A 27,890-nucleotide genomic window follows, 5' to 3' on the forward strand; every position below is an offset into this window, starting at 1 on the left:
GGAAGCGGAAGTGGCGTCACACGCCCGCCGGGGTCTCTTCCGGCTGCTTCCTCTGGACCGCATTCAGCGCTTGGGGATGGTAGTGGTGAGCTGTGGGCTGGCTGTGGTAAGGGCGGCGTGAAGGGGAGTGAAGGAGGCGGGAACGCAGGGACGGGCTTAGTCAGGGTCGCGGATGGGCCCGCTGAGGGGCCGAGCCGCGCGGTGCGCATCCGCCATTGAGGCCGGCGGTTCCCGCCCCGAGCCGTTGTGGACCTGCTGTGAGGCCGCTGCCTTGGGGTCTTTTGTGTCCACTGCGCAGGCCGCCTTTGTGACTTTTCTCAAGGAGGTAAAGAATTTCAGCTGTTGGGAGTGACCCAGACTCCGCCTCCTCGGGGACCTGACTGGTGAGCATTGGGAAAGCTGGTTCACAAGGGCTTGCGTTTTCTTTTCGTGCGGAAGAGAATGTGGCTTTGTCACGCTCGTCCTTTATTTTGGACGCACCGTGTCTTAGTCGGAAGGTATTTTGTTTTCTCGGACGTCAGTAGTGGGCATGTTTCAGAAGCCAGTGATACACGCGTGCACCACAAGTGTGCTACAGAGAAGCAGATTTCACCTACCTTAACATCCTTCCCTCCTGAACCCGTCCATCCCCACCAGGTTTCAAACTAGGGGACCCCTGGAGAAGAGAATGGAGGCTTTATTACCCCACTTTTAAATAATTGAATTTCACAATTACAGGACGTGTATTTTCCCGACATTTTTGTTTCCAAAGATCTTACCCTAAAGGAAATGTAAATACTACTGCTATGAATGTGGTCGAAGTAGGTTCGCCCATTTTCGCATTTTGCATGGTTGCGCTCTCTGGATCACGACATGTATTGAGAGTAAAAAGGAAGTTGCAGGCGTGATACTTGACCTTTAAATACTCGGTAGTGTTGGCGCCTGGGTGGCTCAGTTAGTTGGTTGAGCGTCTGTCTTCGGTTCAGGTCATGATCCCGGGGTCCTGCGATCGAGCCCCAGAGAACAGGGAGTCTCCTTCTCCCTCTGCCTCTGCCTGCTACTCCCCCTGCTTGTGCTCGCTCTTTCTGTCAAATAAATAAATAAAACTTTTTAAAAAGTTAAAAAAAAAAAAAAAGACCGGTGATGTATCTCCTAAGTATAAGGACATTTCGCTACTAAAACGATAATACATTGATTTCACCCCAGAAAATTAAAAATGTTAACTGATACCTGCTCCGTGAAAATAAAATCCTATACATTGTCTTAAAATGTTTTTGGACATTTTTGGATCTAGGACTCAGTTAAGGTTTATATGTGACAATATATATGTTTATGTCTCTTAGTCACTTTTAAGCTAAAGCAGAGCTATTGTTTCTTCAGAATACTGACTTGGAAGAGTCACATGTTTTTTGAGAAACTCATACTTTTGATATTCGTGATTTTATTTCCATGATGTGTTTAAATGCTTTGTTCATCTTGTAATTTTGTAATATGGTCATTGGGTCTGGTATAGAGGTTGGTAGACTTTGTGTCAGAAAAGGCCAAGGTAGTAATGTAACGGGGGGCTCAGGGGTGCAAGAGCACCTGTTTCTGGGGCTCTAAAACAGACCAGGTTCCGCCGCTAGTTGCTGACAAAATCAAAGAGGAGAGGGCCGCCTGGGTGGCTCAGTGGGTTAAAGCCTCTGCCTTCAGCTCAGGTCATGATCCCAGGGTCCTGGGATCGAGCCCCACATCAGGCTCTCTGCTTCCTCCTCTCTCTCTCTCTGCCTGCATCTCTGCCTACTTGTGATCTCTCTCTGTGTGTCAAATAAATAAATAAAATCTTTTTAAAAAAGGAGTTATAATGTACATCAAGTATGTTATCTCCCTCATGGTCCATAGTAACTACTGCTCAAATTTAGTTATAATCTCACAAAAATCAGTTACCTAAAGACTAAATTGTAAAGTTATCCTGTAATAACTTGTGTATTAATGAAAACGGGAAGGATATAGATGCAACTAATCTTTTGAAGCATTAATCTTTGTATCTCCTCCTGCAATGTTGGTATTGTTTCTGGATTATATTGTCCAGTGGTGGGGAATTTCAGGATACTCCTTTCAGCTTTTCCTACCATAATGGTCCTTACCCTATGGGTCAGAGATAAGAAAATTCTGCTAGTTGCCAAAAATTCCAATTATATATTTAGGTTTTAGGGAAATAAATAAACACAGGGTGGGTGCTTGCTACAGCTGGATCCAGTCTGCGTTCACTGAAGGTTAAGATTAAAAAAAAAAAAATCACCTCCTAAGTCTCTGCTTTGGTGGTGTGCCAGAATGATATTTTGGATCCTCAGGAATTATTGTCTTCTTAGAGACTGTCTGAATATTTCCTTTTCCCCCATGCATAGTCACTTGTAAATGACTGTACATCCTTTTATGAAGAGCCTGTAGGAAGGTTTATAGTGTGACTAGTGGTGATGATGCAAGATCCTTCCTTTGCTGAAGGAGTCCCAAGTTTGTGATATGGCCTATGTCTTGAAGTTGGGTAGGTGGCTGTGATTTTCCACAGTGGTCAGTCAAATCTGAGTTTTGGTTACTGTACTTGAGGTTTCTAGTTATAGACATCAAATCAAATTCTAGTACATAGGTTGGCAAACTGAACCCTGGACCAAATCTGGCTCTCCACCTTTTTCTGTAAATACAGCTTTAGACAAACTTAACCATATTCATTGGTTTACATTTTTAAAAAAATATTTTACTCATTTGTTTGATAGAGAGAGAGCACAAGCAGAGGGAGAAGCAGGCAGAAGGAGAAGCAGGCTCCCCGCCGAGCAAGGGAGCCTGATGCAGGGCTCAATCCCAGGACCGTGGGACCATGACCTGAGCCAAAGGCAGATGCTTAACTACTGAGCCACCCACGTGCCCCTGGTTTACATATTTTCTATGGCTTCTTTGAAACCACAGAGACAGACTTGAGTTTATATAGCACAGACAGTATTTGGCCTGCTGTGCCCGCAATGTACTGTATGGACTGGTAAAGCAGGTTTGTTGAGCTCTGCTAGAACAGGCTGCATATCTGTTTCATTGCAAGGGACCAGTTAGGCTGGGCTCAGTTAGCCACCGCTAGTGATTTCTGCAGGCCAGAGCACTCTGATTCCTGTTTCATTCCCACTGCTCTTGACAGTTCACATGCCTACTTTTTCTGTGGCAATTAAGTGCTGCCTACTTGATTTCTGCCTCTCTGGCTTCGCATCATCCCCACTGAAATCAGGGAACTCAGTGATCGTATAGCCCCAACAGTTGTACCTCACCTATCATGGAGAATAACCACAGAGGCTTCTAGGATGGAGGCCATCTACTTACCTGTTTTCTGTACCCTTGTGGAGACCCTTCTGTTCTCTCAACATAGAGTGGGGAGTGGGGCTGTGTATCACACAGGATAAATCCAATGTCACATTGCTCTCTCTCTGGGATTTGCCCCTTCACATTTTATGGTGGAATTTCTGACATGTGAACTTGTTACTGTGGGTCACCATTGAGTCTATGGTACCATCCAAGCAAGTAAGCTGTTAGAGCTTTCCCTGCATCCATGAGGTAGTATATATTAAACCCAGACTGTCATTATTATAAGTGCTCCCATGTCAATGAATTTGGCCCAGTTTATTGTTATATCCACACTTAAGGGTCTGGCATGCTTACAGTTTATTCCCCGACAGGGTACTCAGGTTTCTTCTACATATTATACTAGTTGGAACTGTTCTGTTGTACAAGCTATTTTATCTTGCATTGACTTGTATCCCTGTTACCCTGCACTATGAATTCATTATGTCACTAGAGGCAGTAGCAGGTATTTTGGGTGGATCTTGAAGAGAAGGAGCATTTCCTTCTAAGACTTTCGCCCCAAGTGAGAGTTCTTCGGTATTTTTAAGCAGAGGAAGGCTCATCTCAGAAACCAGAGGGCAGGAGACTTCCTGATGAGGGAGAGTTGGTGTCTTGTGGATTCAAGATTGTGACTTTCATCTTGGTCTCAGTGTCCCCATTCGTTTTCAAATCTCATTCTGCCCTTATCAGTGCCCTAATTTTCACATGAACAACTAGTTGATATAGACACTCTAATTGTGGTTGTAATTTTACCTGTGCAGTTAAATTTCATGTTTGATTTTCAGCGGTGTCAGTCCTATGGCCACAAAAAATGTCCTTTTTAAGAGTTGTCTTGAGGCTTTGTGATGATCAGACCTTGATACGAGCATGCCATTTTCTGTGCAACTCTAGTCATAAGACTCTGTCTCTCACCACAGTCTTTGTAATCATTACTGAGGTAACAGCTAAGCCTTGCATTCACTTGGATTCCCAAGGCAAGTGCTTCTGTTTACATCTTCCAAGTGATAGCGCTCATAATGCAGCTGAGTGTCTTTCAAGGAGCTCGGCATCTGGCTTCAGACAAAGATTTGATGAAATCAACCCCCACATCTCTATAGATACTCTACTACTCTGTAGATAGCATTTGGGCTGCTGTTCTCTTTTCAGTTTATTAAAGAGAGTCAATAATGTTCAACATAGGAGTTGTCCTTTAAACTCTATCAGGTTAAAAGATAGAAGGAAGCCTTATTAAGAAAGAACTAAAAATAAAAGCTTGGTGAAAAACAGAAGTTATAATAATAAGGAAGTTCTGGAAAGACTCCTAAAAATAGATCACTGTGAAGGACAGGCTGATTGGGCATTGCTCCTTTGCCAGGGCGAGGGTCAGACTTTGATTGCTTTGAGCCTCAGTCAAGACCCTCCAGAGGCTGTTGAATACTTGGAGAGTCTATTGAGTTTTCTAAAATCCTTCCAGCATTATTTTTCTTAAAATTTTGGATCCTATTTAGAACCGCCTTCCCTTTTTCCTGTCATATTACCCAAGAAGCAAACCAAAATATTTGTGTATACATTTGTATTTGTATATAAGATACTCTTTATTTTTTCATCTATTTGAGTTTTTGCTTCAGAAGCACCAATAAACGGATGTGTCCATTAATAACTGAATATCTTGTCCCTTGGGACATTTTCTGTATATTTCACCGTTTTCTGCATAATGCCTAGGACAGGGCCACAATTTCTTAATTATTTGTGGAAAGAAGGAAGGAATAAGCCTATTAGATAAATTAAAAGGAGGTGCAGGGCTCCGAGCCACTCGCAGCTCCATGAAGCGAAGCTCAAGGGTGTTACCAAATTAAACGCTTCATTTTGTTCCTCTTCATAATATCCAGCAGTATTCTAGGCCAGTGCTGGTGAATGGAAATATAATGTGCAGGCCAAGTATATGATTAAAGCTTTTCTGTAACTGCAATAAACAAAAAAGAAGGAAATCTTATGTAATAATATACTTTATCCCATCTATTGAATATATTTCATCATGGAACTCCGTATAAGAATTGAGGTATTTTAAATTCTTCTCATCATACTAAGTATTCAGAATTCACTGGACACAAAATTTTCATCAGATGTATTTTATGTGTTTGGATCACATAATAAATATAGTTGAGAAAGATGTATTTAAGTTTATGGAAACATTTAAGTTCTCTAATAAACCTGCAAAAAGTTTAAAATTTAAAATTTAATTAAAAATAAATAAAATCTAAAATCCTGTTTTTGCTAACTGCGTATCAATTATTCAATGGCACATGTGGCTGCTGGCTACCAGAATGGACAAGGCAGGTCTAGAATGACGTTTGCTCATATTGGGGAATAAGAACCTCAGGATCTCAAACATTTGAGAGAAGCCTGTCTACATTCAATTGTGGATCTCTTTTTTTTCATAATTGGATAGTATTGGACCAGTGATTAGTGTTCTGTGAATCTAGCTTTATCAGCTATTAAATAGAGCAGATGATACCTACTGTAAAGGGTTGTTACAACAATTAGGTGAGCGGATACACATACAGCTCCTAGTAAGACAGATATCTGTCATATGTCTGTTGTAAGGAAATGGTAATAGCTATTACTGACTTTCATGCCAAAGGTTATAACATTTTTAGTGAATTTCCCATATACCTCTACTGAGAGAGAGCTAATGTATGATGTTTGATAATGGATTAGTAATGCTTACTGATTGATGATTGATATGAATGAAAGATACTCTGGATAACACTGTGCCAAGAATAATGAAGTCTGCCATATTTACTCAGATTTTTAAGTTGCACTCAAGTGATCTTGGCATCAAATTTCTCATCAGGCATATTTCATCACTCTCCCAGGATGGCAGCCATTGATCTGACCCATGGTAAGTCATTGTTGATTCTCATTTTCAGATGATTCTTAAAGGTCACCTCTACACAGTATAGGGCAGCATCTGGGTCTAGGCAGTCAGGCTGCCGGTTCATTTAGAAAGAGCTGAAATAGGCCAGAGAATGCTGTTACCTAAGTCAGCTTCCTGGTGTGTATGCTTTGGGACTTGGTGCTGCATAATCCCATAGATGAATTTTATTATCTTGGACAAATAAAGAATTGGATTTCCCAGGGACTGGGTTTCCATATCTGTAAAATAAGGCGATGACCCCTTTTCTTGTGTGTGGTATGTCTAGCATGTCCCTTTTATGGCTCTGGGTGAGGGAGGGCTACTCTGATATTTTATGGCAGTAGTGTGTATTTCTGTGAGATTTCTTGAGTGTACAGGAATATATGGAAATCTCAAACTAGGATGGAATGATGTTTCAGGTAGGTGATTCTGGTCATGCTGCATTCTTTTTTTTTTCCTCCCAGATCTTTCTAGAGATCCTTTTTATCTGCCTGAGGAAAAAACAGAGGTAGAAAGGATGGTGGCTGTCTGGCTGAAAAATTATCAACAGGTAATAAAAAAGCATATGAATCAACGGAATACCATACTTACATCCACCAGGTGGATACATTCCTTCTAGGACATCTGTGTTCTGAGCTTCCTAAAGCAAATAAACCCCGTACAAGGACTGAGTCCCCAGTTGCATTTTCCCTGGAAGGGGACACTCATATTGAAAAGGGATTACTCTGAAAATAATCTTAGTATTTCACTAATCACCTGTGAACCTCATGGATAACAGGTACATATTTCTACCTTGCTATGTGTTCTGACGTGGTAAGGAGGGTGTAAGTATCTTTTTCAATGAATTTAGTCATTCTGTGCTGTTTATCAAGGATCTTTAGTGTGCTTAGAAGTCTACTGCAATGGAGAGAAATAAGAACTCCTACTCTGGTTTTTCTGAGATAAGCTTAAAAGGTGCCATTAAAGCCATATGAGTGGAGATGAGCAGTGAGTGAGTTTAGATGGGAAGAAGAGGACCTAGGACCACAGAACCGTGGGAGGATAAAGAGAAATCTAGACCTGCATAGGTATTCAATCTCCTGTCCTCATTCTCCCGTGAACGTTGGTGGAGATGTTTTTTGTCTCAAGCCAACATGGGTGTGATGGTTTAGAGTGCAGTGACCTTCGAGGATGTGGCAGTGGACTTCACCCAGGAGGAGTGGCTGTTACTGGACCTTACTCAGAGAAACCTATACAGAAAAGTGATGCTGGAGAACTACCAGAACCTGGTCGCAGTAGGTAAGTCTGCCAACATTCCAGATGTGTGTCATATGCTTACTGTGTTTCCAGCCTTGGTGATGCCCTCTGAACATAATTGGAAAAAAGAGATACATAGTCCCTGCACTAAAGGGTTATCCTCTGCAATGTGTGTTCTGTCAATGTGCCCCTCTGTTTGGAATTTACATTCTTAGACTCCACTTCTGACATTCCGAATTATAAAGCTGGGGTTGTCGCCCCATCTTCTGTGTTTCAGTAAGCCATCCTGCTGATTGTGATGCACTCCAGTGTTTGAGGACCACTCCTCTAGTGGTTTCCCCATCAGAATGAAGATCTTTCATCATCTTAATTTCCTATTTGAGTACCTATATGCTCTGTAAATATGTATATACATTCAAAATTGGCTTTCAGGTGTCAAGAGATAACTTATCTCTTGTCACAGAAGGGGAGTACTTGCCTCTCTTGGTCCTTTGGGGATAATTTCATGGCTTTCATTAGAAATATAGTTCTAGATTTATTGGAGGCTTTGTCTTCTCTTGCATGAGCCTCTCCTCTTAATGTACCTTTTCCTGTGGACAGAGTATCAACTATCGAAACCTAAGCTGATTGCTTGGTTGGAACAACAAGAGCTGAGGACAGTGGAGAAGGGAGTTTTCCAAGGTGAGTGCTTGTTAACAGTCCTAACTGGTCATTCTGAAGGATGGCATCTTTGCAACTTTGATATGTTAAATTTTAAGATACATTGGTCTCAGAGGGATGAAACCATTTACCTCTGATGTTTGGGATATCTTCAGGTTCCTTCAGTCTTTTACTTAAAATTCCTATGATCTCACAAATGACCTGTTCTGATTCTTTATCATTTTGGTGTATCCTCCTTGTCCAGGTATTTTTCACATGTCTACTTGGTAATAATATATTACCTTGATAATATTTTGTTATTGTTTGACATCTTGTTTGATTTTCAGAAAATTATTTTTTAGTAAGCCTCTGAAGTCTGTCCCTACACACTCATTGTCATATATTGCCCATAAAAAAACAGGTGTTTTTTTTTCTTGTTATTTCACCATTTTTGATAGGAAAATAAAGAAAAGTGAGTCTTAATTTAAAATTGTTCAGTGGTGCCTCGGTGGCTCAGTCATTAAGCATCTGCCTTTGGCTCATATCATAATCCCAGGGTCCTGGAATTGAACCCCACAGAGGGCTCCCTGCTCAGCAGGAAGCCTGTTTCTCCCTCTTCCATTCCCCCTGCTTGTATTCTCTCTCTCTCTTGCTGTCTCTCTCTCTCTGTCAAATAAATAAAATCTTTTTTTTTTTTAAAGATTTTATTTATTTATTTGGCAGAGAGAGAGAGCATAAGCAGGGAGAGCTGCAGGCAGAGGGAGAAGGAGAAAGCAGGCTCCCTGCTGAGCAGAGAGCCTGACATGGGACTTGATCCCAGGACTCTGGGATAATGACCTGAGCCAAATGCAGACACTTAACTGACTGAGCCACCCAGGTGCCCAAATAAATAAAATCTTTTTTTTTTTTTTTAAAGATTTTATTTATTTATTTGACAGAGAGAGATCACAGTAGACAGAGAGGCAGGCAGAGAGAGAGAGAGAGAGGGAAGCAGGCTCCCTGCTGAGCAGAGAGCCCGATGCGGGACTCGATCCCAGGACCCTGAGATCATGACCCGAGCCGAAGGCAGCGGCTTAACCCACTGAGCCACCCAGGTGCCCCCAAATAAATAAAATCTTAAAAAAAAGGAGAAAGAAAATTGTTTAGCCTATGATTTCTTCCTGCAAATATTTAAATTTGTGTTTTATTTTACTTTAGAATGGGAAACACAGCCTCAAACGAAAGGATCAGCATCTCACCAAGAATTTTTTGGAGGAAAAACAGCCATTGGAATACAGAAAGTAAGATTGATATGTGATATTTCTTATATTCCACATTCAAAAAAGATTGGTGGTCCTGTTATAAAATTCAGTGCAAGTGTTAGATACTTGAGACAATTGGCATTCACCAAAGATAGAGTAATTTGGAGATAATCTGAATATGACGACTTGGCATTTATAATCCAAATCTATCTTGAAAATTGTTGCTCTCTAGATGCCACAGGTACACATTCCCAGATATATAACTTGTGATTGAATCTTTAAATATTTTCGTGAAATTTTAATGGAATGATCTTAAGAGTAGATGGCATCAGTTTTTGGCAGACAGGTTCCCTGGCTTAACTTGAAAGAAATCAACAGGACCTGTATTTATGTAATGAAAATGCTAAGAGTCATATCATCACCATGTTTCTTGCATTGTAAGGTTGAAATTTATCATCAGTCTGAAAATCCTGTCATCATCTTTCATCCCTTCCATCAACAGGAGAGGAACCACCATGGAGCAGAACTCTCTGGCTGTGAGCAAGGTGGAAAAGTCTTGAATAAACATTTAAACCTTAAGATACATATGAGAACTCAAAGTCGAGGGAATAGTTTTGAGTGTAATCAGTATCACAGTGGCCTCCTTAATCTGCAGAAGAAAAACTCTACTAAAGAGAAACTTTCTGAGTTTAATCAGTGTGGTAAAGTCTACAGGCGGACTCCACATGCAGTGCGTGAGAGAACCAGCGTGGCCGATAAGACTTTGGAATGCAGTGACTGTGGGAAAACTTTCATTAGTCGTTCACACTTTCAGGCACATAGGAGAACTCACAGTGGAAGAGATTTCAGTGAATGGAAGCCATTTATAAAAGCTTCAGTTTTCTCAGCAGGCCAAAAGGAGCATGTACAGACACAGGCTGCTCACGAACCCCATGAAGGTAAACAGTGTGGGAAGTCTTACGCAGATTCCAAGTGCCTCGATAATCGTATCATTCGACTTCATGGTGGAAGAAAACCCTTTGAATGTAGTGAATGTAGGAAAGCCTTCACTACATCCTCACGCCTTTATGTGCATTTGCGAATTCACACTGGAGAGAAACCCTATCGATGTAAAGAATGTGGGAAACACTTCCAGTGGCCCTCACTCCTTCGTAAACATGTTCGTACTCACAGTGGTGAGAAGCCCTATAAATGTAAGGAATGTGGAAAAGCCGTCAGTCGTTCTTCAGTTCTTAATGAGCATTTGAGAATTCACACTGGAGAGAAGCCCTATAAATGTAAGGAATGTGGGAAACACTTCGCTTGGCTGTCAGTCCTTCGGAAACATGTTCAAACTCACAGTGGTGAGAAGCCCTATAAATGTAAGGAATGTGGGAAAGCCCTCAGTAGTTCCTCAATTCTTAATGAACATCTGAGAATTCACACTGGAGAGAAGCCCTATAAGTGTAAGGAGTGTGGGAAAGCCTTTACTAATTCCTCACGGCTTAGTGTACATTTGAGAATTCACACTGGAGAGAAACCCTATCAATGTAAGGAATGTGGGAAAGCTTTTGTTTGGCCCTCAGTCCTTAAAAAACATCTACGAACTCATAGTGGAGAGAAGCCCTTTGAATGTGGTGAATGTGAGAAAGCCTTCAGTAATCCCTCCTATCTTAAGGAACGTTTGAGACCTCATACTGGAGAGAAACCCTTTCAATGTGGTGAATGCGGGGAAGCCTTTAGGACTTTCTTGTATTTTAATAGCCACTTGAGAAATCACTCTAGAGAGTAATCCTATGAACTTAAGTACTGTGGGCTTTCACTAGTGCTCTCCTGATTTGACATTTAAGTATTCACACTGGATAGAAACCCTATGTAAGGAATATGGGAAAGGCTTCACTTGGTCTTCCAACCTTCATAAACATACACGGATTCAAAGTACAGAGTGACCCTATGACTGTTAATGGACTGTGGGAAAGCCTTCACTACTTCCACATTTGAAGTCACACTGGAGATAAACCCTATGAATGTAAACACCAAGGAAAAGCCTTTACTGTTGCCTCAACCTGTAAAATTGTAAAAATTGATACCAGAGAGCAACCCCTTGAACGTAAGGAATGTGAGAAAAACTTAACATTGAAGTCATGACTTAACACCTTAAAGCGCAGAAGAGATTGAAGACTTAATGTATGTAATAAGAGTGACAAGGTCTGTTATTCCAGTGCATTTCAAAAAACTAAACAGCCCACATTCGAGGGAAACTATGAATATGAGGAATGTGGAAAGGTCTACAGGTGTCCCGTTGTATATGTGAAAGAACTCACTAGTTAGATGCCTATGAAGTTAAGCAATGTGGGAAAGTTAAGCAATCAGTGTCCCACAAACCATGTTGGAGGAACACAGTGAAGTTCAATGTAAGAGCTGTGTGGGGCCCGTTTATAGGCTGACTTCATGGATCTATTTTGAACGTGTGTCACTCTGCCCTGATCATTTGTGGGAATGGTCTGGCTTTCTGCCCTTGAGAGCAGTGCTCAAACTAAACTAAACTAGTGCCAGTCTAGTTTCTAGTACCTGGTTTTCAGCCTACCCCCACGTGGGACTACCACCGTTAGACTCACTGTTGTGCAAGCCACCTGGATCCTCTAGTTGTCTAATACTGTGAAGATGGTGAGCATGTGTATCAGTTCAGTGCTCATAGTCCGTCTGCAGTGCCTCATGCTGGTGAAGGGGGAGGACATAAGTCTCTAAATTTCCTGAAAATGTTCTCTCTCATACCTGCTCTTTCTGGGTTAGGAAAGACTTAAGAATTAACAGTGAGGTTATATACCCTGGTCTCATAGCTCTCGGAAGAGAGCAGCACACCTAGTACTAGGTTAGAAAATACCTTTAACCTTGGGCAGAACACGGTGAGGCTAATAACAGAATGTTCTCTTAGTTCCCAAATCACCAAGGCCTGGAAGAACAGTTATGTCCTTTGTGTTCCGAAACAGCTGCACCTGGCATGTGACGTGCTGATTTGTTTACATCACTTCAGATGCTGTGAGGTGGGAAACCTTGTGAATAGGACAGGTCCTGATACTCTTGTCATATTTGATGTCCCACTGGCAGTTCTTGCAAGTGGCCTTTGGGCAGAGACACAGAATCTATCAAAACCTTGGTTTAATTTTGAGTTAACACATTCATATACTTGTAATACTTGAGCAGCCTTTAGTTATGTCATGGGTGGCCTTGGAGGCTACAGCAGCTTACTGTCACTTCCCTTCTAGCTTAATCAGAACAGTGGAATACACTCCAGCCAATCAGGTTTAATGATAATTTCTGATCAGACGTGACCTGGATAGGGGCACCTGTGTGGTTCAGTCAGTTAAATGTCCAACTTTTAATTTCAGCTCAGGTCTCAATCTCAGGGTTGTAAATTCAGTCCCTGCATCGGGCTCCAGGCAGGGCATGGAGCCTACTTAAAAAGAATTGACATGGGTACATTCCTGTATGTTTGTGTTTGATTGAGATAGGGATATGAAATGAGTCTCCTGAGTATGGGTGTAGTCTTAACTGCATTGTGTATATTGCAATATATAATACACTGGCCTTAAGTGATGTTATCTCAAAAACCCACAAGTCCTAATTCCCACAATCTGATACCCTCATCAGTAACATCTATATGTTCCAGTAATGATGGTAGCTGACTTCTGTCTCACCAGGATCCTCTTTTCATACTCTCGGATTGTCTCCCCCTTAATGTCTTTTATATGGGGAAACATGAAACATTTTCCACCTGTGGGTCTCACTACTCTGTGATCTCCTTTTCCTGTGGGAAAAGCCTGTGGCATTCTAGCTCAGTTCTGCTGGAGCCATTCTAACCAGAGAAGCTTGATTACCTCAGTGACATGCACTGTGGTCACACCCATGCTGAACTCCTTCATTGACAGCCTGGGAAGCAAGGATGTGATGGGGTCCTGAGTTCTCCGCCTGGGAGAGATGATGGTCCATGATGGGATGCTGGCCTCAGAGCCAAGAGGACATTATGGGCCCCAAATGCAAATATTGTGAATTTAAGTTTTTTGGTTATTATTCTCTCATAATGGATATATTTATTTTACTCTATTCCCATAGCACCTATGACTTGCTTCTATTTGTCTTTGCTTCTCAACAACCTCTTCAGTAACTACATTGTTACCTTTCTTCCCTAATTAGAGCACCAGATTTCTGTCCTGGTCAGATTTCCTATAGCCATTCCTCAGATGTCCAACATTAGATATGAAGTACCACATCAAATGTGGCATGGTTTTCTCAAAAATCATCCTCTGAAATGTTGATATTTGCATTCATTTACTTTGGTGTTTTTTTTTTTTTTCATATAAGTGGAATGAGAAGGGTACTACAGTTGTAATTGAAGCACTTGCCATATAAAAACTACTGTTTTATGTATATAATTTGATGGAATTCTTGGAGATACTTTCTCATTTACCCCATTTTTCATAAAAGTTTGTGATTGCAATGGATTATACCCTGGACACAGAGACATAATTTTGAACTTCCGGTGTGTAGGAATCTAGATTTAAGTGGTAGTTTGCTTAGGTGTTTTTATGTGGTATATTGCATAGGGTAAATCTGATATATTGCCTCTTCTTTGCCTTCTGTCCTCTTTCTTTCATCCCCCCTTTCCTTTATTATCTTTGTTTAATTGCACCTTTATTTTCTGTTACTGCCAACAAGACCCAGGTGGAAACTACTTTATCAGTGCATGACTGGTGGAAGAAAGAACAAAAACAATGAATGTTTCATGGATAGAGTATTTGTTTGGGAATATGAAAACATCTGGAAATGGACAGTGGTAATGGTTGCACAAAAACCAGTGTACTTGATGCCAACTGATTAGAACTGTACACCTAAGTGTTTAAAATGGTTAATATTGTTATATGTATTTAAACACAATAAAAAAGTGACAGTGGAAAGAGATTGTGAGATTTCTTTCTGGTAATATCCTTTAATTCCATAATGTAATTGATGACTTGTTAGTTTTTAGAGAAATATTTTAATATTGGCCCTCAACAGTCTAGACCACAAAGGAATCCAGAAGGACTTGTGTCCAACTGGTTCCTCGAGGTGGGTCTGCTCACTTTGGTCTCCCTGCCAATCTTGAAGCAGCCCACAACCCGGCTCCAGACACTGAGCCACAATATAGGAGGAATCCTGCCCACCCAGAAGAAGTCTTGCCCTTCAGTCCCCTCTCTGAGGCAGGCCTGCAGAATTTGGGTCATGGAGGTGAACCCTAAGTTAGCCTTGTGACTTGGCTCCAATCCCTTTCAGTTGTGGTTTGAGGCCATTTATGCCTGCCAAGTGATGTGTTATGAGCCCTACCTATCCACATAACCAGAAATACTACTGCTATCTTTGGATCCTGAATTAGTACCTTGTCCTAGTGTCAGCCCTACTGATTAAGGTCCTGGAGAGATGTCTCTTCTGACCAGGGTGAAGACAAAGTCATTTGCTTTGGTAACAGGATTGTGTACCACAGACTCAATGCAGAGCTGGCAGCAGCCAGGTCTGGTCTCAATCCCTCCCACTTGACTATGATTCCAGAAGCAAAACCCATCACCCCAGAGACATGACATGAGATTGTTTTTATCCATGAAAACAGTCTATACAGTCTGAAAGACATTTGTTTAATTACAGAGACACAAATGACAAGCCCAGTTGCCTGCAGACATGGCCAGCAGACCATTAAGTAGCCTAAGTTGAGCTGACAGATGAAGGGCTTTTCTGTACTGATGTGGCACTAAAGACTGGAAGAGTGATTACTCAAACATACAGAAATAGGCAACGATCACAAGAATTAGGCAAACATGATATCATCAATGGAAGTACCTTAAGCTGAGCACCTACTGTGGTAAATGTAACATTACCAACCTTCTTATATTTACCACAAAATATTAAGACTTAAAACACTAATCAAAATGGATAGGAGCATAAGCAAATGCAATACTAGTGCAGGAGTTTATAATAAAGTCGGAGTTTTGTATCTGTAGGTCAAAAATAATTTATGATTGGTACTTAATCAATTGGCCATCTTTTCTGGGAGAAAGAGGGATTGGATCCACTACTCACCTCATATGTTAAAATATATCCTATGAGGATTAAAGAGGTCGGTGTTTTTAAATAGATTATATTTAAGAAGTAAACTATAAAATGCGTATATAATTGAGAGTTTCAAAGGACTTTTTAAAGCAAGTTAGGAAATGCAGATACAACTTTTATTTTTTAAAATTTATTTACGAGAGAGCCCACACGTGGACTGGGGGAGCAAAGGGAGAGAGTCCCAAGCAGACTCTGTGCTGAGTGCAGAGCCCAACTCAGCTCAATCCCATGACCCTGAGATCAGGACCTGAGCTGAGACCAAGAGCTGGATGGCCAACTAACTAACTGTGCCACCCAGGAACCCATCCAGTTACGATTTTTTAAAATGCTTCTTTGCCTACATAAAAATCAAAGGATTTGTGCAGTAAAACATGAAAAACTAATGTAGCAAAATAGGTTATCAATTCAGTAGATGCACACAAAACATTTAATGATGCCCATGAACAAGTCTTGATAAATATGTTTTAAATCAGTGTTTTAGGGGCTCCTGGGTGGCTCAGTCATTTAATTGTCTGCCTTGGGCTCAGGTCATGATCCCAGGGTCCTGGCATTGAGTCCCTCATTGGGCTCCCTGCTCAGCTGTCTTCTCCCTTTCTCTCTGCCTGCTGTTCTACCTACTTTTGATCTTTGTCTCTTTGTGTCCAATAAATAAAATCTTAAAAAAAAATTAAAAATCAGGGCACCTGGGTAGCTCAGTGGGTTAAAGCCTCCACCTTCGGCTCAGGTCATGATCCCAGGATCTTGAGATTGAGCCCCGTGTCCAGCTCTCTGCTCAGTGGGGAGCCTGCTTCCTCCTCTCTCTCTGCCTGCCTCTCTGCCTACTTGTGATCTCTGTCAAATAAATAAATGGAATCTTCTTTTTTTAAAAGATTTTATTTATTTATTTGTCAGAGAGAGAATGAGCGAGAGCGAGCATAGGCAGACAGAGTGGAAGGCAGAGTCAGAGGGAGAAGCAGGCTCCCTGCAGAGCAAGGAGCCCGATGTGGGACTCGATCCCAGGACGCTGGGATCATGACCTGAGCCGAAGGCAGCTGCTTAACCAATTGAGCCACCCAGGCGTCCCAATAAATGGAATCTTAAAAAAAAAAATTTTTAAATCAGTGTTTTAAAAGATCTTTATTAACTGTGCAAAGACAGTTTTCCATTCAAAACAACAGCAAACATGATTAATGGAGTAATTTTATATTTTTAAAATTTTTATGTTTTTTAAAAAGATTTTATGTATTTATTTGACAGAGAGAAAGAGAACACAAGCAGGCAGAGAGAGAGGAGGAAGCAGGCTCCCTGCTGAGCAGAGAGCCCGATGCAGGGCTCGATCCCAGGGCCCTGAGACCAGGACCTGAGCCAAAGGCAGAGCCTTAACCCACTGAGCTACGCAGGCACCCCATATATTTTTTCTTTCATTTTAAAACAATTTTCCAACATCAGACAAGATTGGGTGCATTCAGGGTGGTATGGCCATAGACTTTAAAAAGTATTTATTTATTTGACACAGAGAGATCACAAGTAGGCAGAAAGGCAGGCAGAAAGAGAGGGGGAAGCTGTCTCCCTTTTGAATAGAGAGCCCGATGGGCTCAATCCCAGGACCCTGAGATCATGACCTGAGCTGAAGGTACCCAGGCGCCCCTAATGGAGAAATTTTAGAACCATTCCTGAATAAAGCAGGAATCCCCAGTGTCAGTGTTTATGTGAAAAAAAACATGAAAGATTTATAAAATGTCATGCCATTACATTGAAAGCAAGGAACCGGGGGGCCTGGGTGGCTCAGTGGGTTAAAGCCTCTGCCTTCAGCTCAGGTCATGATCTCAGGGTCCTGGGATCCAGCCCCGAGTCGGGCTCTCTGCTCAGCGGGGAGTCTGCTTCCCTTCCCCTCTCTCTGCTGCCTCTCTGCCTACTTCTAATCTCTGTCTGTCAAATAAATAAATAAAATCTTTAAAAAAAAGGAACCAGTGATAAGAGTTTACCATTTTGTCCAATATAAAAAGAAATGAGGGGGAAATAAAGGCCTATATATGGGGTTGATGGAATAGGAGCAACATAGCAGTTTACGAATTAGGGGGGAGATAAATACTGGGAAAAATGACATGCGAGACATAAATCCATTTTTATTAGTAATGACATATTATGGGCTAATGTTCCAAATGAAAGCAAAGGATTTTAAAATATTTCAAATAGATAAGCTCCATATACAGTATGTGTAAAAGGAGACTATTGAAAGGGCACAAGATTAACAAATTAATGAAAAACAAGTTGATGTAACTACAGTACTTCACAAACTTCATGAAGAAGCAGCAGAGTAGGGGCACTATTCCCCTCTTGCTCAGAGAGGAAACCTCCTGCGGAAGAAATTTCATTACTGCGTTGCAGATACTCAGCCTGGCCGCCACTGTTCTCCCTCTACCAGAAAACCTTGATTCTATTAGAATTGCTTTCCATTTCCAAAAGTCTTGAATGTGTGATTTGATTATTCCTTTCTTCCAAGGTGTTAGGTGAACCTGTCACTATCTCACAGGTGTTGGCAGAGTAGCTGAGACTGACGTTAGAGACCAGGGCAATAACTGACTCATGGTATAGCCAGTAACATGAGCATCAGCATGTGTAAATTGGCTCCATTGTCCCGTCTCACAGGGGTTCCAAGGGGCCCAGGTGCTGGAGAAGAACGCTGAGCTTGCAGAACACGGTTTATTTGAATCAGTCAGCAAGCAGGCTCTTTATCTTAACAGGACAGATGATGTCATCTCTCAAGATTCCACACTGCAAAGGCACATCTAACAAATGGCCCAGTGGAAGAGTGATCAGGGATTTGCATTCTTCCCAGGTAAAAAAGTGAATGAGAGCAAGAGAAAAAGGTGAACAGATAATTCCCACCGAAGCTGTAAGACATGTGTGAAGTTTGATTTGGATTATTAGAATGGTTTCATTAAGCCTCAAAAAGTGTCATCAAGCAGCTGCAGCCCTGATGGCCACACATGACATAAACCAACCCAACACTGCTCTGCATCAGAGCTGTATGAATTTGTATCACTAAGGCTGTTTTCACAGCACATGGATTGAATGATTAGCACAGAGCCAGACCGCATCACCACGACTCCTTGGAGCTTGAGCTCCAGATGGTAAGGATGTTTTGCCAGGCTGTGGTGTTGGGTATAGGAACGGAAGAGCACATTCATTGTCCTCACTCACCCTCCTAATACACAGCTTGAATAGAAGGCCTTCCCAGTTGGCAGGGGTGTGTTCATAGGGCATGTACTCATGCTGCCTCTTGGTACAAGGTGTAATCTCACCTCTTCTCCACTCATTCCATGCATCATCCTGAGATTCCATGAGATAGGATCCGACGAGAGGGGCACAAGGTCTTCTTTCCAAAATTGAGACATGTTTTGCATACCCTACCCTGGCCAGTATGATTCAGTGTAGATGGACTCCATGAGCAGTTTGAACAGTGATGCCCTGAGGCACTGTGCTTGAAATTTAAGACCAAGTCAATCCAGTAAGAGTATTCAGGTGGGTAGAAGACAGTAAGGACAATAAAGTGTGAATCATATAGGCCCACTTTTGGGCGGGATGCAACATGGAAGGTGTAGCCACTAGACTGGCCTGGCCAGGCCAATCAGGGCAAAGATACATCATGCCCCCAGAAAAGGTTGGGACACAATGATAAATGTTTAAAACAGACCTTACAACCACCCACAAGACTAATGCCTGTCAACAGACATAAGATTCTTGATTTTAAAAGTATTTGAGAGAGCATACAGGAGCAGGGGTGTGGGGGCATTGGGGAGAGAAGCCCCAAGCAGATGCCCTGCTGAGTGCAGAGCCCAATGAGAGGCTCAATCCCAAGACTCATGAGATCACGACCTGAGCCAAAACCGAGTCAGACACCCAAACAACTGAGCCACTGAGGCGCCCCCTCACATTCTTTATATCCATAGTGTTTTAATTCAGTTTGAATTCAAATGGGATTTTTAAAAAAGATTTTATTTATTTGACAGACAGAGATCACAAGTAGGCAGAGAGGCAGGCAAGCAGGCTCCCTGCTGAGCAGAGGGCCCAGTGCAGGGCTCCCACCCAGGACCCTGACATGACCTGAGCCGAAGGCAGAGGTTTAACCCACTGAGCCACCCAAGCGCCCTTCAATTGGATTAAAACATGAATAATTTTGGAAGGGTTTTCTACATTCCTTACATTTGAAGTACTTCTCCAGAGTGCAATGTTTTATGTTTACCAAGAGAAAAATAACTAATGAAAACTGAATGATAAGCTATTGTTTCAACAGTTTTAACTAATGAAGGTTTTCCCACATTCCTTACATTTATAAGGGTTTTCTCCAGTATGAATTCTTAAAAGGTTGTGCTACTTTTGAGGCAACAATAAAAGCTCTCCCACTTTTATTAGTCATAGTAATTCTCTCCAGTGTGAGTATGTATGTAAGTGATAAAGTGGAAACTGGCAAATGCTTTCCCACACACAGACTACCCTCAGTTTCTCTCCATTGTGAGTTGAGGATTAATAAAACACGAAGAAGCAGTAAAGGCTTTCCTGTTTGTCACATTTAAAAGGCTTCTCCATGAAAGAGGCAGCTCCAGATCTGTAGCTGAATGATAAGCTATTGTTTCAACAGTTTTAAACACAGAAAATAAAGTTGTCTGGGTGTTTAACTCTCCTAGGTATGTAGAACAAATAAATAAATAAAAATAAATAAAAATAAAAGGCTTCTCCATAGTGTGAACTTGTAGTATGTTCCATATGTTTTGAGAATGCAGTATAGGCTTTCCCACATTCCTTACACTGGTAGTACTTTATTCCAGTGTGATTAAGACATGAGGAAATCTTTCCACATTCTTACATACAAAGGTACTCTCTTCAGTATCAGATGTTGTATATCTCTTAAAATTGGGAGATGTAACAAAGGCTTCTCACTCCCTTACATTTATAGGGCTTCTCTCCTGTCAATTCACATGTGTATGTAAAGGTTTGCACAACAAGGAATATTTTCACCACATTCCTCACATTCATAAATCTGTTAGCAGTGGAAGTTTCTTCATGCACTCGTGAAGAACGGGTCTCACCTTCCTTGCTTTCACAGGTTTTTTCTTCTCCATCATGAGTTGTCATTTGTCCTTTGAAGTAAGACTGATCACAGAAGGCCTTCCCACTGTCACTGCACGTGAAGGTTTTCCCTTGGGTGTTGGTTTTCCAGTCCAAAATATTTGGAGTCAGATGTTTTTTTCTGTGTTGTTTAAACCCAGGAAGTCTGTCTCCACTACAGGGTTTCTCCTGCAGAGAAAGGAAGCCTTTTCCATATTCCTTACTCTCGAAAGTGTTCCCTCCATTCGGAGTTCTCCTGTGTCTAAAGGTATGAGCATTCACTCAAGTCTTTCTGACACTGCTCACAAAGATTTCCCATTCAACATGATTTCTTGCCTGTAGGAGAATAGATGAATGATGCTTCACAAAGATTTCTAAGTCATTAATTGACCCTACCTGTATCAAAATAGAAATAGCATTGCAGTGTTGATTAGGATTCATACCATTTCCAGTGCATTTATATACCTCCTGCCCTGTTCGTTTCTTTCCAGGTGGGATGACAGATTCCTTCTGCCAGCACAGTGGGCCATCTTTTAAAATCCTAGAGGGATTCCTTTTGTTTCATGGAATTTCAATTTTTTTTTTTTTTAACGATTTCATTTGTGAGAGAGAGCAAGCATGCACTAGTGGGGTGAACAGCAGGCAGAGGGAGAAGCAGGCTCCCCGCTGAGCAAGGACGCCAATGTGGGACTCAATCCCAGGACTCTGGGATCATGACCTGAGTAGAAGGCTGATGTTTAACCGACTGAGCCACCTAGGTGTCCGTTTCAGGGAATTGTTTTCAAAACTCAACATCCATTTATATATGTGGGAATGAATACTTGGAATTGTGAAGAGACAAGTTTCGAGGTAGATTTAGTATATCCCCAAATTCATCACACTGAGGATATCTCACTAGAAAAATTGTTTTGTCTTTGGAAAATGTCCCTTATCTCAAATGTCTATCACTCGTGCTAATATTCTAGCTAAGGAAAAGCTCAATCTTTTCCAAGTAAGGGAAATAAAAAAATACTTTATAAACTTTCAGTGTTTCTATCCTATTGGAGGTTTTTTTCCCAAAATATTCTGCCAAATTACTGAGTATTTGGTTTTATGCTGCACTTTGTTTGAAAGTAAGAGAGAATAACAAATATAAGAAATTATCAAAATACATGTAGGTTAAAGGAGTTAAAAATAGTGAGGTTCATTTGAATTTGTTACAAAATTAAACATGCCAAAAACCAGTACAATGGATTTGAAGAGTTTGGCTATGTCAACTATTTATTTTTTTAAAAGATATTTATTTATTTATTTAACAGAGAGAGAGAGAGAGACTGACTGAGAGGTCACAGGTAGGCAGAGAGATGGGGGAAGCAGGCTCCCTGCTGGGCAGAGAGGCTGATGGGCCGAAGGCAGAGGCTTAACCCACTAAGCCACCTAGGTGCCCCAACAATTTAGTAATGATGTTAAGAAGTTGGTGAGAAAAACGACTCTGAAATTAAACAACATGATTCTCTTCAAGGGCAGTATCGCTCATGATGCCCTTCTCTGATTACAGCTGATTGAGAATCACTGTGGCACTGTATGGCAACGATGTCTGTTCATGTGGATTAACTTGAATGCAGAGATATTCGGGAATTTCAAGCTAGAATGGAATGAATTCCAGTCAGGTAAATGGGGCAATTACAGTCATCTCTGGTATTCAGCCTTCTTTCTTTTCTCCTAGGTTTTCCTTCTAAGGACATGTTCTTTCTTGAAACAAGGATAGAAGCAGAAAAGATGAAGACTGAATGTTTAACAGGTTCTTCTTAGGTAAGAAAAAAGTTGATACTTCAATAAAAATAACATGCTACATCTACCAGATACATATATTTCCTTATAGGTAGACCTGTTTCCACAGCTTCCTAAAGGAAGAGTCACTCTGAGCCCTGTTGAATTTTCTCACAAAGTACAGCCTATCAGAATGAGAGAATACCAAATAAACCCAGTATCTGCATTTCATAAAGGCGACTACATGTTATTTTGGCAGGTGCTTATATGATGAGGCTCAAAGTGTGCATTCCTTGGTTTATAAATTCATCAGTGCTTACAGGTATCTCTTTTCTCAGCAGTTTGCTGCAAGAAGAAAACCGGACAAGAGCTTTTATTATTTATTTATTTAAAAAGATTTTATTTATTTATTTGAGAGAGAAAGAGAGAGAGCATGGGAGGGGAGAGATTCAGAGGGAGAAGCAGACTTCCCACTGAGCAGGCAGCGCAATGTGGGACTCGATCCCAGGACTCCAGGATCATGACCTAAGCTGAGAGATAGGACTGTGGCACACATTCATTCTGAAACATTCCTCTCTTGTATGGTACCCCAGCATGTACTCCCAGCCTCTAAGGCTATATAATAACACATCTTTAGAGTCACAGGATTGTGGAGATCTTTCTGTCTTGTGGCTACCTAAGCCATACTTCTGTGAGTCTCCTTAATAAACCATTTCTCATCAAACTATACTTGTTTGCCTTCTTTGGTCTTATATCTCCTTTGGCTTTGGAGTTTGTTTTGCATATACCTTTCAGAAAACATTGCTAAACACTCTTCTCTCTGTTGATAACTCACTCATGGTTGATATACTTCATTCCTGGCTTCAGTGAAGCCTCTAACACATAAACTTAATACAAGTCTAAAAGCTCTTGTCCAGGGGTGCCTGGGTGGCTCAGGTTCCGACTTCAGGACTCTGTATTGTGCAGGTAGAACCTAAAGCAGTGTCTTTGAAAAAGGGCATCAACAAGGACTTATTATGGGACATATTCTAGGCAATCATCCTGCAAAGCTGAGGGTGAAATCTGCTGGAATGCTGCACTATATGAATTAAGATTATTTCAGAGCAGATCAAGACTGTTAAGTGGACAGGGCCTTCTCCATCTCTCTGGAGATCAGGTTATTTGAAGTGGGGTTCATATTAATCAATCAATCAATCAAAAATATTGATTAGTAACAATTCAACAGGATCAATTACTTTTTCTGTGCAGATGACATGCATGAAAGCTACTATAACAGGATGGCGTACAAGAGATTATTAATATCAACTGCCAATAACTGAGGACTGTTACATATCAGATGTCTCATTAGAGTTTTGAGCTCACACATATGTGGAAAAATTTGTGTATCTGAATCTGTTTCTTTTAACGATTTTATTTTAAAGTCATCTCTACACCCAACATGGGGCTCAAACTCACAACCCTGAGATCAAGAATCGCATGCTCTACCCGCTGAGCCAGTCAAGCATCCTTCCCCACCTTTTCTTAAGAAAAAAATTTTTTTAAAAGATATTTTTTATTTATTTGACAGACAGAGAGAGAGCGGACACACATAGTCAGAGAGGCAGGCAGAGAGAGAGGAGGAAGCAGGCTCAATCCTAGGACCCTGAAATCATGACCTGAGCCGCAGGCAGAGGCCTTAACCCACTGAGCCACCCAGGTGTCCCTTAAACCCTTAAAAAAGATTTTAAGTGTGAATCTATTCATTCAACTGTAATGATCTAAACACAAATAAAACATATCTGTTAAAATTTAGTGTCCAATGAATTTTTAACTTTGAATGAAGAAAATAATGCAAAGCATCTAAATTTTTGGTACTGACTGCATACTGCAGTAACTACTTTATATAATAAAGAAGTAAAATATTCTTCAAAATAATACTAGCTTTTTCATTTTTGTTCATTGTAGATACTGAAAATAATTATGTTCATGGTCTACACATACTTTTACTGGACAGCACTGGTCGAGGCTGTGGCTGAGTATATAAAGGAAAAAAAAATTCATTTCTGTCAATATCACTGAGCTTGCCTCCTTGGATGGGAAGCTTGAAGCTTGTTCATTTCAATTCTTACTGAGGATTTATTCCTTTCTTCTGTTCAGTAAATAGTAAGTTATGTCTGTGGCAGATACTCATGAGATCAGTTACATATATGGAAAATGTCCCAGACATAAAAGATCCAACATTCCTAGCGTAGAAGATAGACAATAAAGTAATAACTGACTTATCAATTCATAAGTGACATGGGAAAATAAACAGATGGGGGGAAAAAAAGGGTGTCCTATATACACACCCCACATAGATTCTGTTGGTTTCTGGGCAAGACAATGGAGAAAAAGAGAATCATTAGCTCTTCCATATTTAACCTAAAAAGATTAGAAAAGGAATGCCAAAGTTTTTACAAAATAACTCAGAACAGGTTCAAGTGCTGAAGCTCCCACAGGTGTTGGTTGGAACCTCCGATCAAACAGATGTGTGCTTCCCCTTGCCTTGACAGAGGGGCAAGTCCATGCCACACTTTGCTCAACATGTGTGCATTTTGTGTGTCTTTTCAGACAACCGCCATTTCATATTTTGTATCTGTTCCGTTTTCTATTTAATTTGCCTTTATGTTTCTTCATTTTGCCACAGACTTCCTTTATGTTTGTTTTTTAACTCTCTATATTTTATGTCTAACTTTCTAAAAAAAAGATGATTTCTTTGAGAGATCGCAAGTAGGCAGAGAAGCTTCCCCCTCCCCCCGCCTGCCTGCCTCTCTGCCTACTAGTGATCTCTATCAAATAAATAAAATCTAAAAAAAAAAAAAAAAAAAAAGAAAGTATATTAACTTCTACGTGAACGTAATGGATCAGAAGCGAAGAACGCGCAAAAAATAAAGTCAAACCGTCAGATAAAACATTCCTTTGCATCCAAGAGGAAAACAGGCCCATGGGAACCAGCTCCCCCCACAGTGCTCACCCGAGTGCGCCGAAACCGCGTGGTCCGTGAGGACGCGAGGGCACCGCCAGAATCTACCAACTCGGCGGATGAAGCTCTTTTCCCCCTGCAGAAAAGTAACAAAAGTTGCTTCGCAGGCTCCTGAAGAGGGAAGCAGTGTATGAACCGACCCCCAAGAAGCACCCTTCTATTTCCTGAGAAGCTACTCCCGAGGCCCTCTTGTTTGTCATCCCTACACCCAAGGTAAGGCCTGAACTCACCACCCCAAGATCGAGTGGCTCGCTCCACTCACTGAGCCCGCCAGGCTCTGCACGGGCCAGGTCTCTTTAAGCAGGCACCTGGGAGGCCCGAGACACTTGTCCTTTAAATGCCACCTTCCAGTCCCCCAGGCCCTTCCCTCTCCCTCGTGTTAGCCTCCAGACGCTGGCAGGCGCGCACTCACAGCCAAAGCGAAACCAGACCAGCGGCGGAAAAGACCCCGGCGCCTGCGTGATCTCACTTCCGCTTCCCGCCTGAGGTCGGAAGGGGCGGGCCCCGGCGGGCGGCCATCAGCCTCGTCCGACCACCTCAGGCGGGAGAGCGCTGGTTTCCTCCCGCCTGGGTGTGGGGGGGGCAGGGCTGGGCGAGGCCCCGGGGCGGGGACAGAATGGGATCCAGAGACTAGGCGGAAGTTAGGACCCGCACCATGGGCGGGGCTGCAGGGCCGAATAGACCCAGTGCCTGTCTGCACTGCTTAATATTTAAGCTGGAAGGGCGAGTGTGCGGGGCGTCGACCTCACAATAAGCTCGGGAGAACTGCTTCCCCTCCCATTGTTCCTGGACACTTTACAAGGATTCTCCCCTATCTAACGTTCTTGCCAATCCTTAAAGTGGTCTAGCTCCTCCAGTCAGTCCCTTCTTTAGGTCTTTGAGCACCATGCTAAACTCCAGTAAGTGATTCCTTTAGATTTTCAATGTAATGGCATTTTCTGCAAATCTGTCCCCCCGCGCCATAATAATTCTTTTTATTTATTTATTTTTAAATACAATTGATACCGGACATTCTTCACTTCTCAGGAATATATCTGAAGTTTCTCCAGTAATCATGTTCTCTGTGGTTGCTGTGGTTTTCAGTGGATGACCTTTACGGAGTTAATAAAGATGTTTAAGCCCTGATCTTAATGACATTTTATTGAGTTGTTCATGTGCATTATCAAATGTCTTATACATCTATAACTATTTTGCTAGGTTGTTTTTCATGTGTTGCTGTACAGAATACTAAATGTATGTAGCCAAATAATCTATTTTTTAAAAAATATTTTAAGATTTGAGAGAGAGAGAGAGAGAGAATGAGTGGGGAGAAGCAGACTCCGCAGTGAGCAGGGAGCCTGAGATGGGGCTCAATCGCAGGACCCTGAGACCAGGACAGGAGCTGAAGGCAGCTGTCTAACCGACTGAGCTGCCCAGAGGCCCCCAAATAATTTGTTTCTAGCCTTTAAATGTCCAAACTATATACTGAATTTGTTTCTCACATTTTTTATTTTTTTTTTAAAGATTTTATTTATTTTATTTGACAGACAGAGATTACAAGTAGGCAGAGAGGTAGGCAGAGAGAGAGGGGAGGAAGCAGGCTCCCTGCTGAGCAAAGAGCCCGATGCGGGGCTCGATCAGGACCCTGGGATCATGACCTGAGCCAAAGGCAGAGGCTTTAACCCACTGAGCCACCCAGGCGCCCCTCTCACATTTATTAAAGACATTTTTTTTAAAGACTTATTTATTTGAGTGAGCGAGAGAGGGAGAGAAGGAACAGGGAGAAGGACTGAGGGTGAGGGAGAAGCAGGTTCCAAGTTGAGCAGGGAGCCCCTGCTGGGCTCAATCCCAGGACACTGGTATCATGGGAGCTGAAGGAAGCCGCTTAACCGACTGAGCTTCCCAGGTGCCCCTATTAAAGACATTTGAATTTTTAATCCTCGTGGAGTTGATTTCACCATGTGGTGTGGGGTAGTGGATCTGGTTATTTTATTTCCTACAGAAAACATGGCCAGTTGTGGTACCACTTACCAGTAAGAGCTGCTAATATATGTTGCAACTTACTGCTCTAGGTGCTTCAGAGATAAGACTTTTTTTTATGCTTTTCATGATACAGCTATGCCATGATTTTTTTTGTTTTTTTTTAATAGCTTTATTGACTTATAATTCACATAACCTACAATTTGTGCATTTGAAACTTAAACATTCAATGTTTTTTTTTAAATTAAATTCCAGAGTTGTGCAACTAGCACAATTTTAGAACTTTTTTGTCACTCCAAAAGAATCATTCCTTTGGCTATCATCCCATTTTCTTCCTCTCTTAGTGAGTAGGTAACCATGAATGTATTTTCTCACTCTAAAGATTTGCCTTTTCTGGACATTTCATGTAAATGAAATCATAAAATCCTTTGCTGATAGCTTCTTTTCACTTAGCATGTTTTCAAGGTTCATATGTGTTGTAGTATGCATCATTTTTAATTGCTGAATGATATTCCTTTGTATGGATATACTACATGTTATTAATATATTTATCAATTGATGCACATTTAGGTTGTTTACACTTTGTGGGTATTATGAGTACTGCTGCTCTGAACATTCACATATT

At 41.5% G+C, this 27,890-nt stretch overlaps 1 protein-coding gene and 1 long non-coding RNA gene across 3 annotated transcripts; one reads left to right on the forward strand and one right to left on the reverse strand.

The window, feature by feature from the left end:
- Window positions 1–10: 10 nt before the first annotated feature.
- LOC106003452 (zinc finger protein 426) lies at window positions 11–14,285 on the forward strand. The gene is made up of 7 exons (XM_045084434.1): window positions 11–106; window positions 6,173–6,220; window positions 6,700–6,785; window positions 7,387–7,513; window positions 8,072–8,152; window positions 9,308–9,390; window positions 9,854–14,285. The coding sequence occupies exons 2-7, from the start codon at window positions 6,196–6,198 to the stop codon at window positions 11,120–11,122; spliced, it is 1,671 nt and encodes a 556-aa protein (XP_044940369.1). The 5' UTR covers window positions 11–106; window positions 6,173–6,195; the 3' UTR covers window positions 11,123–14,285.
- Window positions 14,286–19,495: 5,210 nt separating this feature from the next.
- On the reverse strand, window positions 19,496–26,098 carry LOC106004618. Of its 2 annotated transcripts, none has more exons than XR_001177667.2 (3): window positions 25,719–26,098; window positions 25,298–25,382; window positions 19,496–20,892 (listed from the first exon to the last, which is right to left on the reverse strand). It is a non-coding gene; the product is annotated as an uncharacterized LOC106004618 (long non-coding RNA). The 2 variants fall into 2 exon arrangements; XR_001177665.2 differs by having other exon boundaries at window positions 25,537–26,098.
- Between the last annotated feature and the right edge of the window lie 1,792 nt (window positions 26,099–27,890).

The sequence above is a fragment of the Mustela putorius genome, unplaced genomic scaffold (genome assembly GCF_011764305.1).
Source record: "Mustela putorius furo isolate JIRA1106 unplaced genomic scaffold, ASM1176430v1.1 tig00000095_pilon_pilon_pilon, whole genome shotgun sequence".
NCBI classification, from domain to species: domain Eukaryota; kingdom Metazoa; phylum Chordata; class Mammalia; order Carnivora; family Mustelidae; genus Mustela; species Mustela putorius.